The 15,529-nt window shown below is 41.1% G+C and overlaps 1 protein-coding gene across 5 annotated transcripts in view; it reads right to left on the reverse strand.

The window, feature by feature from the left end:
* Window positions 1–600: 600 nt before the first annotated feature.
* Window positions 601–15,529, reverse strand: part of megf6b (multiple EGF-like-domains 6b) — a 63,566-nt gene continuing 48,637 nt past the window's right edge. For all 5 annotated transcript variants that reach the window (XM_042402759.1, XM_042402739.1, XM_042402750.1 and 2 more), the window contains 26 exons: window positions 14,430–14,600; window positions 13,798–13,929; window positions 13,551–13,679; window positions 13,330–13,458; window positions 12,934–13,068; window positions 12,693–12,827; window positions 12,461–12,586; window positions 12,237–12,368; window positions 11,733–11,861; window positions 11,514–11,645; window positions 10,934–11,062; window positions 10,713–10,841; window positions 10,240–10,368; window positions 10,017–10,145; window positions 7,884–8,012; window positions 7,600–7,728; window positions 6,044–6,172; window positions 5,818–5,949; window positions 5,559–5,687; window positions 5,329–5,457; window positions 4,978–5,106; window positions 4,634–4,762; window positions 3,007–3,135; window positions 2,780–2,908; window positions 1,890–2,018; window positions 601–1,586 (listed from right to left, as the gene is read on the reverse strand). In XM_042402759.1, coding sequence (XP_042258693.1) covers window positions 1,525–1,586; window positions 1,890–2,018; window positions 2,780–2,908; window positions 3,007–3,135; window positions 4,634–4,762; window positions 4,978–5,106; window positions 5,329–5,457; window positions 5,559–5,687; window positions 5,818–5,949; window positions 6,044–6,172; window positions 7,600–7,728; window positions 7,884–8,012; window positions 10,017–10,145; window positions 10,240–10,368; window positions 10,713–10,841; window positions 10,934–11,062; window positions 11,514–11,645; window positions 11,733–11,861; window positions 12,237–12,368; window positions 12,461–12,586; window positions 12,693–12,827; window positions 12,934–13,068; window positions 13,330–13,458; window positions 13,551–13,679; window positions 13,798–13,929; window positions 14,430–14,600 — 3,350 coding nt within the window. In that variant the 3' untranslated portion in view covers window positions 601–1,524. The remainder of the gene's footprint in view (window positions 1,587–1,889; window positions 2,019–2,779; window positions 2,909–3,006; window positions 3,136–4,633; window positions 4,763–4,977; window positions 5,107–5,328; window positions 5,458–5,558; window positions 5,688–5,817; window positions 5,950–6,043; window positions 6,173–7,599; window positions 7,729–7,883; window positions 8,013–10,016; window positions 10,146–10,239; window positions 10,369–10,712; window positions 10,842–10,933; window positions 11,063–11,513; window positions 11,646–11,732; window positions 11,862–12,236; window positions 12,369–12,460; window positions 12,587–12,692; window positions 12,828–12,933; window positions 13,069–13,329; window positions 13,459–13,550; window positions 13,680–13,797; window positions 13,930–14,429; window positions 14,601–15,529) is intronic.

Genomic DNA, 15,529 nt, shown 5'->3' on the forward strand with positions numbered 1-15,529 from the left:
AAAGCTTGAAGTGTTGTTATATCTGATGCCCTCACCTGTGTAGGAGAATTCATGCTTTAAGAGGTCCTAGTTTCATCGTACTGCTGTTCTAACATATTAATAACTAGTTCAGACATGAAACCAGACCTGCAGATGGATAGAGCTTATTTTAAAGAAGGTTCTACAGAGAATATATTTTTTATGTTTTAGCCTTTAATGCAGTAGAGAGTTAAAAGCTTTTTTTTTTTTTTTTTTTTTTTTTTCCATCATGCTGCATTTTTCCTGTCAGCATTGTATCAACTTTAAGACTGACAAAACAAGCAATTTCTTTGTGTTGTGTGTGCGTTGAGGAATGCTCTGAAGTGAATGCAACGGCGGACTGAATTCACTCTGAAGACGACATAGTGAGAGACGTAGAGATCTCCTGTACATAGTTTGACCTTTGTATATATTTATGGTTGTGATCACCTCTGCCTTTTCTCTTTTTCTTTTTTTTAATTTTCTTTCGCAGGCGTTGCTATCTGCACTGTGCTTGAATCTGAAATTTAGACAGGATGTACAGCTTCGATCCTCAATGAAAATGAAATAATGATAAAATTAAGAATGATAAACACAAACCTGTGTGTGTGTGTCTGTCTTTCTTTATTGGCATTCATGTGCAAAACCTCATTCTGGGTTGTTCACTGGACTGAAGATTTGTCCGAGCTGCAAAGTCGCATTTTAAACTTGCAGTATATTCAACTGTATTAAGTATAAATATGAAGCAATTTATACACAATCGATTCAAAAGAAAATATTTAGACAGTCGACCTTGGAGAAGGTGCACATGGATGGTAGATATGTAATATTTAGTAGGTCATAATAAACTGTACGTTGCAGCTGTGCATTAAGGCATGAATGTGCTTTACTGTGATGTTGTACAACACAACATATGAAGATCAGTATAGCCTTTGTTGCACTATACAGTAAAGCACCATAGCACCATTGAACTTCAGGTAGTACTTCATATTGTATAGATGAAAGAACAACTTCATAGCACTGGCAAGTAATGAAATAACTTTCAAAAAGAGGTTGCATTATATCTGGCAATAACACCCATTTCCTTACAAAATTAGAGATTATTTTATATACAGTTCCTGCAAAAAGGTATTTCAAGGTCAAAATATTCAACACAAAATACACAGAGTGCTGTAAAAAAAAAAAAAAAAAAAACACACAACCATAATCCCCTGACATTGTGACGCAGTTTTTGAGGAGCAATTCTTATCCTGAAGACTAAAGGTGTTTGTTTGTTCCAGTTTGACTGCAAAAAAAATCCACTGACCACAGTGGTACCAGTGACAGGTCAGTTCAAAGGACTCGGCTCAGGTCCAAATGTGGAATTGCAGTTCTCATCAGAGTCTTTTTTCCATGCAGGTCTTCCAGCTGCCGGCTACAACTTCCTGTCACAAGCTTTCACTCACTTGAGTCACTTCAGTTAAAAAAAAAAAAAAAAAACAGCTGATCTGTCCCAGTTTGTTGGAGTCTTCCAGCTAGATGTTGGTGCTATAATGAGTTGTCGTGTTGTGAGTCTTTGCTGCTCCCGGAGGTGAGGCTTGGAGGTCCACCTGAGGAGACACGCACACACAAAGAGTCCAGCTCAGCAAACACACATTCATATTCAATCGGAACAAAGAGAAAGTGCAGTTTCTGCAATTCTGCCCCAAATACTACGAGTACCTGAAGGCTGTCAGCACTTCAGCTCCTCATTTACTTTTATTTCAGCCAGTCAGCTAAAATGTCACTTCTGTTCTGAGTCAGAAGTCCGCAGAGCTTGTCACCTACCACCAGAGTGGAGGTGGTGATGAAGATGACTGTTGCGACAGCAGGTATGCGAGCGTGTCAGACAGGCTGGTTAGTCATTACTGTACCTTCCTGACAGTAGAGTCCGATCCAGCTGTGCAGGCAGCTGCAGCGGCCGTTGCGACGGTCGCACTGCGCCCCGTTCTCACACTGGCAGCTCTCTCTGCAGTCTGGCCCATAACGATTCACTTTGCAGTCTGACACGAAAACACAAATGAATAGAGTTTAATTAAACTGCGCACTCACACTACACACTTGTTGCTGTTCACCAGGCTCTTTATTCATTGAATGTTTTTGGCTAACTTGCATTCATCAAGGTGGCATCTGACAATTCCAGTTTCCTTTCACACAGTCTATTGATCTGTCATGGGACATATAGATCATCATAGATGATAGTTTTTACAAAATACAGTATTTACTCAAAGTGGACACAGAAATGAAAAGAAAACATACAATACTAAAACCAACTTTTTAAAATATTCTTTAGCATAGACAACCTTTCAAAAAAGTCGAATCTCCATTTTTCAACACAAAGCAACAGATTTTGCATTCATCGAACCTAATTGTTTTGAAACACTGTATGTATTGTACTCAAGTCTTTTCCATCTCTTCATATTTATTGATAACTGACGTCCTTTCTTCTACTTAATTTACTGTTCTTTGAGAATAAATACATTCTGATGAGCTCTACAAAAACGTCTTAGGAAGCAACTTCTCTAAATCTCTCCCTCTGTTTGTCACATGACTGATCAATAAATTGTTGAAACAACCTCAGACGCCTTCCTGATAAAGGCAAGTTAGCTGGAAACGAGTGAATAAAGCATTTATTGTACTGGAGGAGAGCTGTGTGATGTGTTTTCATTTTGATTTTGATAATGGCACCTCGCTGTGTGTGTGTGTGTGTGTGTGTGTGTATGCACTCAAAGTTAGAGAAAGGATAGAAAGGATAGAACATTACCAACGTCACATCTGGGTCCGGTCTTCCCTGACGAGCAGAGGCATCGTCCCGTCACAGGATCACACGGAGCATCGTCTTCACAGTCACACGTCTTGGCACAGCCCTGACCGTAGGTACCCTGCTCACACACTGAGGGAAGAACATTTTCAAAAAGAGGATTAATTAGACCAAAGAAAAATGGCAGTAATCCTATTATTGTATTGGTAATTTGCTGTGATTTGACTGACCTCTGTGGCAGCGAGCTCCGTGGCGTCCTGGAGGACAGATACACTGGCTGGACGCAGGGTGGCAGGAGGCTCCGTTCACACAGTCACATTGCAGCTGGCACAGCGGGCCGTGGAGACCAGGAGGACAGGCTGAGGACGAGTTCAAGTCACGAAATTGAATGTCAACCTTCATGCTTTAAAAATGTTCTCACTGAATTAATAAATGCGTATAAACCCCAGAAGTGAATACTTAAGTTAAAAGATTAAGCACATTAGGATTCTGCAGTTTTCTGTTCTTTGATCACAAATTTATTGCTGCTTTAATGGGTGACTTTTGACACTTGGACTTTGTATTGAACCTCAGTCCTTTTTTGGTACCAACTGAAATGTGATACTGAATGTGTGGTGAGATTCCTTCTCTTCAGATGCAAATATAAAAGTTGCCAATTTAAACCACTTTTTTAAGGCAAAGTTCCTGTACGGCTGCTTGTGTTTAAACATCTAATGTGATGACATTGGCTTCTTTTGTTAAATGAAAAATGAGTTTAAAAAACATGTTTATTGGACTGTATTTCCAAAGAAAAGGCATCCAAAAAGTATTGTTTTGGTATTAATTCCAAATGATATCCAGCCCTAATATAGTCACACTGGCAGATCTTTACAGTTTTTGGCCATCTTGTGCATTTATGTATTGTAATAGTATTTCATTTTTTGAAAAGATAATGCAAATGATATTCAATGTTTTTGTTATAGTCAAATCCCAAGAAAAGACCAAAACCAGCAATGTGTCTCTTAAAAAACTTATGGTACTCAGCTCCGAGCCCGTTTGTTCTGACTGAATACTTAAATCTTTAAAAATGAGCCACACAGATATTCTCTCACTTTAAAAAAGGCTCAGTAATTTACTAAAACAGCTGGGTGAGTTTTTAGCTTTACTCAAACAGGAAGAAATAGTGTTTTTGTTGAGGACTTTTCAGCCACTGATTTGTTGCTCTACAGAGCATTTACAGCTCCAGAAATGTTTTGTCAGGTACCCTCCACCTTTAAAGAATCTGATTTGCTTTGAAGGAAAAACTTTATAGCTTCTCTGGAACAAGTCCATATCAACTCGTATGATAATTCTTACTCTTCATCAAACAGCTCTTACTCATCTAGGGCCAAGTTGTTGTTTTTTATGTTGTTGTTGTTTTTCAGATTTGGTTCATTTATTTGCTGTTCTTTTGATTCTCTGTTTTGTCACCTTGTTCATTCTTCAATCTGTGTTCTTGTGGCTTCATCATGTTCTGTGGTTCAGGCTTTGAGTGAAGCATTCGGCTGCAGCAACTATGAACAATACTGTGTCAACACTACAATAAAATATATATTTAAGTATTTACAGCAGCAGGACTTCATATGTGGGATTGACTCAAAATAAACTACAGTTTGTGGTAATGAGGTTAAATGTCAGCTTGTGGTTGTTGTGGCTCAATTATGTGTTTTAAATATTTGCCACAGGAACAGAGGAGGAAGTTATTTCAGGCTTTGGCCACACAGACAATATATGTAAGATAAATTCAATGTTGGTTTTAGTCTTTAATAGGATTTGTTGACAATTAGGAAAATATCACCAGACTTGTCCTTTATCTGTGTTTATCTGTGCAGTTCTCACCGTGTTCACACACATGTCCGTAGTAGCCTGGACCACACTGACACGTCCCCGTCATTCTGTCACAAGTGCCGTTATTTTGACACTTACATTTCAGCTGGCAGTTGGCACCAAATCTGCCCGCAGGACATTCTGTGACACAGACGAACAAAACAGGAAGACAAAAAAAAAAAAAAAAAAAAAAGGAAAATCAACCTCATGACTTGACACATGTCACTCAGTTTAAAGTTAGCAGGCTACAACATGTCATATATGTGATAATATGCAGAGGCAGATGTGAAAAAAAAAAAAAAAAAGAAAAAAAGAGCTTGGCTGCATTGAGAAACAAGATATAAAAGTGTTGTCACCTTTGTCGCAGTGTTCACCTGTCCAGCCCAGACCACAGGTACAGTTTCCGCTTGCAGAGTCACACACTCCTCCATTACTGCAGCTACAGCGTTGGATACAGTCCTCCCCAAACCAGCCTGGAGGGCAGCCTGAGGACAAACAGACACACACACTCAAATTAAACTGAAGAAAACATCCTGCTTCACTTCCTGCTTGCAAGTGAATATGTCAGATTTTAAGAGCTTCATTATCAGAGTAGAAAAAAAAAGACAAATACAAGATGACTAAAAAGTTGTTTTTGTTCTTAAGTAATTCCTAATAATAACAATCAAAAACCTAGAAACCGTAACCACACAGTACTGAAAGCTCACCCTGTCCACAGTCCTCTCCCTTCTGTCCGGGTAAGCACACACACCGACCGGTGACCGGGTCATTCTGGGCTCCGTCTCCACAAAGTGCCACCTGAGCACAGTCGACTCCGTAACGCCCAGCGGGACACGCTGTCACCACAGAGACACAGACCAGGCACTTGTCATTCTGTGCTTTCATTTATTTATTACTATTTATTCACTGTCACCATCACAGTTTCAGACAAACTCACTGATGTTGCAGCGAGCTCCTATAAATCCTGCTGGACATTCACAGGCCCCGGTGGAGGAAACGCACTTCCCTCCGTTTTCACACTGGCACTTTCGTTTACAGTCTGGACCGTAATGACCCTCTGCACAGACTAAAAACACAAATTTAAATCGAACAGCTGAGAGTTAGTACTTTTAAATGACTTTTACTCACTTCCTTGGTGTAATGTTACATGTCTAAGAGGTATAAATTTCTTAATTTAATTTCTTAAATTTACGCACTTTGGTCACATTTGGGGCCCTGGAACCCTGGAGCGCAGTAACATGATCCAGACACCGGGTGGCAGAGCTGGTTTGTCTCTGAGCACTGACAGACCTGGTTACAGTTATGCCCGAATGTTCCTGGAAGACAAACTGATAGAAAGAGGTTCATGTGTAAAGTGTGTTTTATCAATGAGCTCATAAAATGAGCGAAACTTCTACATGTTCAAAAGCAGACGTTACTCACTCTGTTCACAGCCGTTTCCGGTGAATCCAGGAGGACAGCCGCACTCTCCAGAGATGTGGTGGCAGGACGTTCCCTGAGTGCAGCTGCAGCGCTGCATGCAGCCCTTCCCATATGAACCTGGCAAACAAGCTGAAAGGAAATAAAAACGAAACATTATCAGATGTTTAGAGCTACAAGTCAGAAGGATATTTAACTCTGCACATTCCCTCTTCCTATGCCTCATGCCACAGGTCAATAAATCCAAATGACTTCCCTCCAAAAAAAAGCCCCAAAAAGAGCTAACTTTGTTCACTTCCTATCTCCAGTCCAGCTTGCATTTGTTGAAACATACATTTTTTTCCTGAAAATGTTATATGTCGTAATATAATGTTATTATATTTGGTTTTTACTTTGTTGTTTCGTTTGGTTTCTCTATTTTCAGTTGTTTATTCCTTAAATGTTATACTTTTTTCTTCATGCAAAAATGTACAAGTAATAAAATGTAAATTATCAAGTAAAGTTTATCCATAAAACCTAAATTCACACATTTGTACAACATCCAACACCCTCCACCCCGAGGTCCTTGATAAGAAAACACCACAAAAAAACTTGTATTAAAAAGGGTGAAACAGAGGAGGGATCACTCTTCCAGGGAGGAAAGACATGCAATAGATGTTGTATTTACACAGTAGATTGAAGTAGAGCTACAAAATGAAGACACAGAATGATAATATTTACTGAATAAAGAACATAACATATATTAATTAAAATATAAAGTGCAAGAAAGTTTCGGGCAAAATGTAAAAGTTTTCAACGCATTTAGATGTTTAAAATGTAACTGGATCATTATTAAAGGACAGGGTAACAATTTTTCAAGTCTGTCCTAAAACAACAGTCAGGTCCCAACATGAAAAATGACACACGTTTTTCATTTTAATCATTCCCCCGGTTCATACTGACCATTAAAAGATCCCTTCATAATGCACTTAATATAAGTGATGAGAGACAAAATCCACAAGCCTCCTTACATACAAAAATGTATTTAAAAGATTATTTGAAGCTAATATATAATATAAATATAAGCTTCAGCCACTCATATTCAAATCAAGTCAGTATCTTTTAAAGTTATTGTCTTTTTAGTGCCAAATTCCCCTCCTTTAATACTATTCTTCCATGCAGCTGAACAGGAAAACTGTCAAAACACAAGGATGGAATATTTTACCAAACAGACAGTAACTAGGGAAGATATCACTTTATTTGACTAACTCAGACGGCTGAAGCCTCATATTAACTTCACATAAACTTTTAAATACATTTTTGCTCAAAACAAGGACTGTGGATTTTGTCCTTCATCACTTACATTGTCAGTGCATTTGGAGGAGATCTTCTAATGGTCAGTATGAACAGGATGAATAATTACAGCAAGCAAAACCTGTTTCAATGTTCATTTGGGCACCTGACTGTTGTTTTAAGACAGACTTGAAAAATTGTGAACCCATCCTTTAAAATAAAAAGATAAAAATCCGTCCACCAGGGGCTGCAAGAGTACAACAGTCTCTTTGACTGCAGGTTTGTACCTTTGTCACAGAGCTTTCCTCGCCAACCTGGCGGACACTGGCACTCTCCAGTGACATGGTGACAGGACGTGCCGTGCACACACTGACATCTTTCCTCACATCCAGCGCCAAACAGGCCCGGTTCACAGGCTGAGTAGAGGAAGGTGCAAATTAGAGGTTATAATTAACAAAAACTGCCAACAGTTCAGTTTCCACAGTGCATCATTTCCCATGAGGTCAAAGTTTCTGTAGCTTCATTCGCTTTGCTCCAGTTAGTTCAGTATGGTAGAGAATTTCTGGCTCACCTTTCTCGCAGTGTTCTCCGATCCAGCCGACGCTGCAGCTGCACCGTCCAGTCTGCCTGTCACACTGGCCGCCGTTCTCACATTCACACTGCTGCTGGCAATCCGTCCCGAATCGGCCCGCTACACACTCTGAGTAAACATACAGCAGCATGCACATGCAAAAACACACACACAGGACAAGACAAGAGAAAGAAAACAGAGACTCTATGATGTGGGAACACATAGGGCAGCGAAACCTGCACTGTCACATTTCTGCTGAGGGCTGCAAAATGTTTTTTTCCAATAATTTATAGTTGGATAGAGTACGGAGTTGGCAATCAGAGGTAGTAGCCACAGAGTTTAGAGGGTAAAGAGACTCCAGTGACAGGATTAGAGGTTTCCTGAGTATGAAGAGGGGGGGGGCTGGGCCTGGCACAGTTCGTCAGGGAAAGGTTGTAATAGGCACGGAGGGAGGATAGTGTGTGATGTGGAGCTCAGAGGGAGAACGAGCTGGAATGTCATCACCGGGTCGACAGAGACTTTTACAGAACAGACTCCTCTGTGGTGCAGAAACACACTCTGCCAGCAAATAACCAGACTTCAGGCAAAAACAAATGAGCTAAGGCAGCAAATTAAACTCAGACTGATGTATTTCCTGAGTGCAGTAAAACAACCACAGGCCACTGTTTTTAATGTTTACTTCAGGGTTCAGGTGATGTTATTCTTCTACATTTCTGTCCAGACTAACTGACCAATCATCATGGCTGTGCAATATCAAAAATCCTGATGGTTTAAGAGCATAATTTTGAACAAGAAGCTGAATTCAGCATTATTGGATGTAAATTTGTAGAGATGAGATTCACTTTGATTATAAATGTAGCAATAATTATCTTCTATATATTGATGAATGTATTTCCTGTCTAATGTTGGCTCACTCTTGATGTTCACCTGTTAGCAGATTGGTTAGCTGAATACCTGGTTAGATGTTGTTGGTTGTTTTAGCTATTGTCAGTTTGTAGACATTTACTGAATTGAGATATGAGTTAATTTTGGTCGGAGATTCATAATTCAATTCAATTCAATTTTATTCATATAGTGCCAAACAAAAGTTATCTCAGGGCACTTTTCACATAGAGCACATCAAGACCATATTCTTTAATTTACAAAGACCCAACATCCCCCATGAGCAAGTACTTGGCGACAGCAGCAAGGAAAAACTCCCCTTTAACGGGAAGAAACGTCAAGCAGAAGCGGGTTCTAGGTGGGCGGCCATCTGTAGGCCACCCACCTTAATGTTGGTAATTCAATAAATCTGGTTTATTGTCCAGCACTTTCAATAGAAACATGTGAAGTAAAGACAGAAATATTGATGTAACTGTATGTTTGATTCAAGTTGGGTTTATTAATATAGCTGAAAATCACAAGTTTGTCTCTTTACCCATTTCTTAGATCCTCAGTTTGGTTAAGAAAAAACTCCCCAAGTAAATGAGAAAAAGCACAGAGGAAAACCTTTTTAGTGGAAAAACACAATCTCGTGTAGAGTATAGACAGATTCAGCCTTTGCAGTGGTTTTAAAGAGAAAGTGCGGTTTCATACAACCTGGGTCTTATTTTTTGTAGTTTTGTCTATTGTTTCTATCTGTGATAATAACACTGAACTCATCAACTGCTGGGATGTGGGAACAAAGCAACATTGCTAAAAAGAAGTCAGATGTGGCAAGAAACACATGCAGTCAGCCAATCAGACAGGTTTTAAACTAACCCATGCCAAACAAAGAGGAAAAAGTCAAACAATAAAGTTATTGTCTGTTGTAAAAATCCATCATGTTTACACATCAACTTCCTGGTTCAACTTTGACCTACAATACTTGCTAAAGTGAAATGAGATATTATTACCAACATCTCAGGTGAGCTTACTTTAAACTGATGGCTAGTTTACAACCTGTCTGATCGTCTCTTGCCTCGTTGGATTTCGCCATAGCGATGTCAACGTGTTCCCAGATCTCAGCAATTAGTCAGGTTTGAATACAACAGTGGATACAATGAAGGCCAAAAGTATAAACTAGACTGGAATTTTCATTTAAAATGATGACGATGATGGTGGATTTTGTGGTAACATACGGAGACTCTTACTCACAGCATCTCTGACTCTTACCCAGTTCACAGGCTGTGCCCGTCCATCCACTGGCACACGTGCATTTTCCGTTGGTCTTGTTACAGGTGGCTCCGTTCTGACACAAGCAACGCTGCTGACAGTCTGCTCCATAAAACCCAGCAGGGCATTCTGGGAGAGAAAAAACAGAAGACAAAACCATCTTGTGACCTTTTGTTTATCTGTCGTATAGATGATCACTTTGCCCTGTTTTGTGTACACTCACCTTCTGTGCAGTTGGGTCCGGTCCAGCCTGGCGTGCACACACACTGCCCACTGGCCGGGTGGCAGATGCCATTGTTACGGCAGCTACAGGTTTGGTTACATCCTTCTCCATAGAAATGGGTTGGGCACGCTGCCAGGGAAAGGACAAACAATATCATTACCTCCTGATGAACTCTGCTGATCAAACGTGGAAATTCCAGTGTTTGGTAAGTGATACAGTTTATAGCATGGGGAACGTCAAGTCGGTACTTTCTCATGCGTGACTGGGCTGGGTTTTCCCAAATAACTCTGACAGCAAGCGTGGTTTTGTTCCACTGTGAGTCAGCGTCACAAAGATGTTCTCGGTGCTTCGATGCTGTTTTTCCGATACAAACTATCTGACCTTCTGTCCAACATTCTTTCATAACACTGGAGTTATGTCAGCGTCTGTGATTCATATAACTTAATAACTTCTGCGGTGCACCTGTCACTCACTCATGTTGCAGAAAGGACCAATCCAGCCAGGAGGACAGGAACAAACCCCGCTGACATGGTTACAGCTCCCGCCGTTAAGACACAAACACTTTTCCTGACAGTCCAACCCGTAGAAACCCTGAGGACACGCTGACACACACACATGTAAAGACAACCTGTTATTAGTATATATACATATTAAGTAGTTGAACTTGGCTTTGTGATTACAGATCTTGCCTTACGCTTTTCGCAAAAGGTTCCAGTCCATCCCACCTGGCAGGTACAAGCTCCGCTCACATGGTCGCACAAGGCCTTGTTGTCACACTGACACCGATGGCGACAACCGAGACCAAACATACCTGCTGGGCACTCTGAAGGAACATCACAAACAGTCATGTCATGCTCAATGTCATATTTTATAAATGTTGGTTATAAAATGACACAACAGCACAATTATAAAATAGTACTGAACAGTCAAAGCAAATTGTAAAAGGCAACAAATAACTTACAGAGACAAAGTGTTGGTAGAATAAAGAATGACATTGTGCAGAATGACACACTGCTAATAAATGAACACATACGCTGCACCAATTTTTAACGGGATTTTTCTACAAACTTTGAGAGAGCCATAAAATCCTGCACACTGTTGATCACTTGTATCACTTTATTAACACTTCGGTCCTCAGCCCTTCATCTCAGATCAAAACATTGTTAATGGTGAGTGCAAATGATTAAAAGACTTTTTGATATGCAGGAACTTTGCAGTAATTTTTCAACAAACAAAAACTGGAAAGATGCCGTGAGCAACAAGCAACAACATACTCTGATGGCAGTGTGTTCCGGTGTAACCAGCCTCACAGTTGCACTGTCCCGTCACGGCGTCACAGCTGCCATCTCCGTTTCTACAGTCGCAGCTTTCTGCACAGTCCGTTCCCCAGTGCCCTGCATCACAAGCTGCAGCAGAAATATCACATTCAGACACATCAGGGACATAGAGATAGTGAGAGACTGAGAACAACAAATGTTTTCCAGTGCTGTTACCTTTCCTGCAGTTGTGTCCACTCCAGCCAGGAGCGCAGGTACACCGCCCACTCACGGGGTCGCAGCGAGCGTTGTTCTCACACACACACTTCATTTGGCATCCTTGACCGAAACGTCCACTTGGGCACGCTGCACAGGGGGAAAAAAATATTTAAAACATCAAGACTAATCTACCATAACCAACTCCACCAGATTGCATGAAAGCAAAGAAAGTTCCCATGACAGTTCTGGTGATTCAGCCATCAAGTGAGGCTTTTTTTTTTGAGAGTCAGTGGTTACTTTTTCTTCCAACTGAAAATATGTCCAAGGTGGTTTTTCAAGTAGCTTAAAGATCTTTGAAAAATGATCACGGAGAATAACTACTTCTCTGTCTTCTAGCATTTTCCTTTATTTCTTGTCCAAACAGCCTTCATGTACAACTTCAATAATCCACCTCAGCTAGTTGACTGTTAAATGCATGATGCTGTGGAAACATTCTTAAAAATACACACCGCTGATACTCACAGTTCTGGCAGGTTCTTCCCATGAACCCTGGAGGACAGTTACATGACCCATTGTGTTTATCACAGACGCCCCCGTTCTCACAAACAGGGCAGGTTCCAGTGCAGTTGGGACCCCAGAAACCCTCCGGACACACTATAAAACATTGATGATTGATGACATTTTTATCATGCAAAAAATATGTGCTTATTTTGTACTAAGCTGTAGAAAAATCTGTTTGTACTCACAGTTCTCACAGTGCTTTCCTGATGTCCCCGGCGGACACTTGCATTGTCCTGTCACTTTGTCACATGGGGCGCCGGTGCAATTACAAGGATGGACGCAGCCTGTTCCAAACCTTCCTTCGGGACAGTCTGATACACGACACACAGGACGGATTTGTCTCAACACAGTTGCACAAAAACTGAAGCAAATGAGCTTTAAAGAGTGAGAAAGCACTTCCTCCTTAGACTCACATACCTTGATCACAATTCTCCCCGTGATGACCAGGTGGGCACTTTCGTTGGCACTCCCCAGTCACATGATGACACGACACTCCTGGCAGGCAGGTGCACTTCTTCTCACAGCCGGCTCCATAAGTACCTGGGTTACATTCTGGAGACGGAGCAGGACAGAGTGCTCACTTTTCACACTAAGATGTGAAGTAGAGTGATAACAAGAGCAGAACACAACCTGCAATAAATGCAAGGTAAATGCTCACCGTCTTTGCAGGTGTTGCCCTGGTAACCGGGTTTACAGACACAGGTACCATGACGACGGTGACACTCCAGAGTGTTCTGCTGGAGGCACTGACACTCCTCAGAGCAGCCAGGTCCGAAAGTCCACTTAGGACAAGCTGAATGAGAAAGTTTAGAAGAAATGAGCTGCAGCAAGACTCAATTTCACACCAGGAGTCTGATCAACAATGCTGCACAGACAGACATAAAAGATTATGATATCATACTTGGATTGTAGCCACAATAACAGTGTTTAGAAGCTCATTGTTTTGCATGTGGATTCTTGTAATACTGGAAAAACAATCTGGTTGTTTTGACATTTTTGGAATTTGTGGGTGAGAGGTGAGAGGGTGATGAAATGTGTGAACTGCGGGACTTACGCAGGTGGCAGAAGCGCCCATACAGGCCAGGATCACACAGACATGCTCCGTAGGTCCGATGACAGCGACCGTTATTTGCACAGTTACACTTCTTGTTGCACTGCTTCCCATAGAGTCCCTTTGGACAGCCTGAAAACAATTGACAGTGAGATCTTGTTGTGGTTAGAAAAAAATTAAGGAACAAATTACTGTTTTGTCTAGGACAAAGGGAGACAACTCACCATCCTGGCACAAGTCTCCACTGACCCCAGGCGGGCAGCGGCAGCTCCCAGAAACAGGATCACAGCTGGCACCATTTTTACACTTGCAGGGGAAGGAGCAGTTTTTACCAAAATATCCATCGGGGCACGCTATGAGATGAAAAATAACAGGGTCTATCACTGCCACTGACTTAGTGACAGTGTCCATGTGTATGTGCGCGTCCGTATGTGTGTGTGTGTGTGTGTGTGTGTCAAGCCTGTTCCTCACTCTGGTTGCAAACGATGCCGGTCCACCCATCAGGGCAATCGCAGCCATTCTTCCATGGATTACATTTTCCTCCATTAGAACAGTCGTCACACGTCAAACTGCAGTCGTTGCCAAAGGTGTCGTCCAAACATACTGGAAACAACAGAAAAATGAATGTTCCTTTTTGAAGGTTCATTTTTTTGTCATCATATGTCAGCTCTAATCAAGATATTTGACCCTCAAAAAGACATGGTTTAGTTACTGCTGCTGGACTTTTTGGGGCAATATTTTGTCATCAGATGTCAGATAGTTACAAATGTGCCGATTTTGACTTTTAATGTAGCAACGTTTAATGTTCAACTACAGCTGTTCAGGCGACAGAAAACAGACTGTTTGACTTCCTGTGACAGGCCCCAACCAGCTGCCAGGATATATAAGCCTCAACATTCCTGCCAAAGAAGCTGCGGTGTTACAGTATGTACAAACAGTCTGGGAGCATGAAGCACAGCAATTAACCCTCACCGTGTGGTCTGTTCCTGCCTGCAGTAAATGAAGCTGTCAGACAGCTTCACCTCCCCGGAGTCACACTCAGGTAATTAGATATAGGCTCCTGTTAATGACAATGAGTAGTTGATGGTTTGAGGCAGTCTCACCGAATTTCTCTGCCAGGTTACTCTCGGCCCTCAGCTCCCCCTCGTCGTCTTCGTAGTCGTCATAGCGCTCCAGGGGTTGGCTGTAGTCCTGCAGTAAGGTGAGCTGGGGGCGCAGAAGAGGCAGCTCGATGGCACCTCCGCTGGAGAGGGCCTCAACTGTTTCTTCTAGTGCTGCAAGGAGAAACATACATATATTTTCTGTCTCAGAATCGATCTCTCCTTCAAAACATGTGATCAATATCAACCATTTTCGATGAGATAACTGTGTTTAATAGCATGAATGTATACTGTGTACATGTTTACTAGAGTGCAGCCAGGGCAAGTTTTTCATTGTAGTGGAATTTGCTAATGGCAGATTAATGCATATGAATTATGAATATATAAATTAGAAGTGTACTTTATATCTAAGTGTGACTGTATGTTAAAAAAGCAAAGTTTATAAAAAGAGTTTATAAAAATAAAGTGGGTAGCTTGAGTACTATCAAGATAATGTCACTTTAGATGATGAAAAGTTGTAACAACTGAAACAATTTCACCCCACTGGCAGCTTTTCTGTCATTTGTCAATTAAGAAAAGTAAAATTTTAAATATTTAATTATGTTTATGACAGATGTGTACGACCACTATATGTCTATCAGTGACACCTTGTCTGCTAAAGGTTTTCAAATTAAACCAAACTGTATTCTGTTTCAAGTGGGGTGTCCTGACAGCTGAATGAGTAAGGTTACATGTCATACCCTCCTCTTTTACCTTGTTTCCTGTCTGCCTCTATACTGTATGCTATCAAATTCAGGCACCCCAAAAATTATTTTGTTTCCACTGCCTCGCATCCAGCTCTTATGAAATAGACTTGTTTGTTTATGCCTTTTGTCCAGCTGTGACATCAAACTTGATCTAGTTCAGAATGACATCAAAAAGGTGGTGAAACATCGAGGAATACCACCTCAGCTGTCACTGTGAAATCCACTCCAAGTTTAGACAGCTCTTGTTTTCCATAAACTTCTTCCTTAAATGAGTTTGGAAAACAGGATGTTTTTCGCAGTACGATGGCATCTGTTAGCCAGGTTTTGCGTTGGCATGTTTCTGGTGTGATTCCTGCT

This window comes from Thunnus maccoyii, chromosome 3, assembly GCF_910596095.1.
Source record: "Thunnus maccoyii chromosome 3, fThuMac1.1, whole genome shotgun sequence".
Classification (NCBI taxonomy): Eukaryota; Metazoa; Chordata; class Actinopteri; order Scombriformes; family Scombridae; genus Thunnus; species Thunnus maccoyii.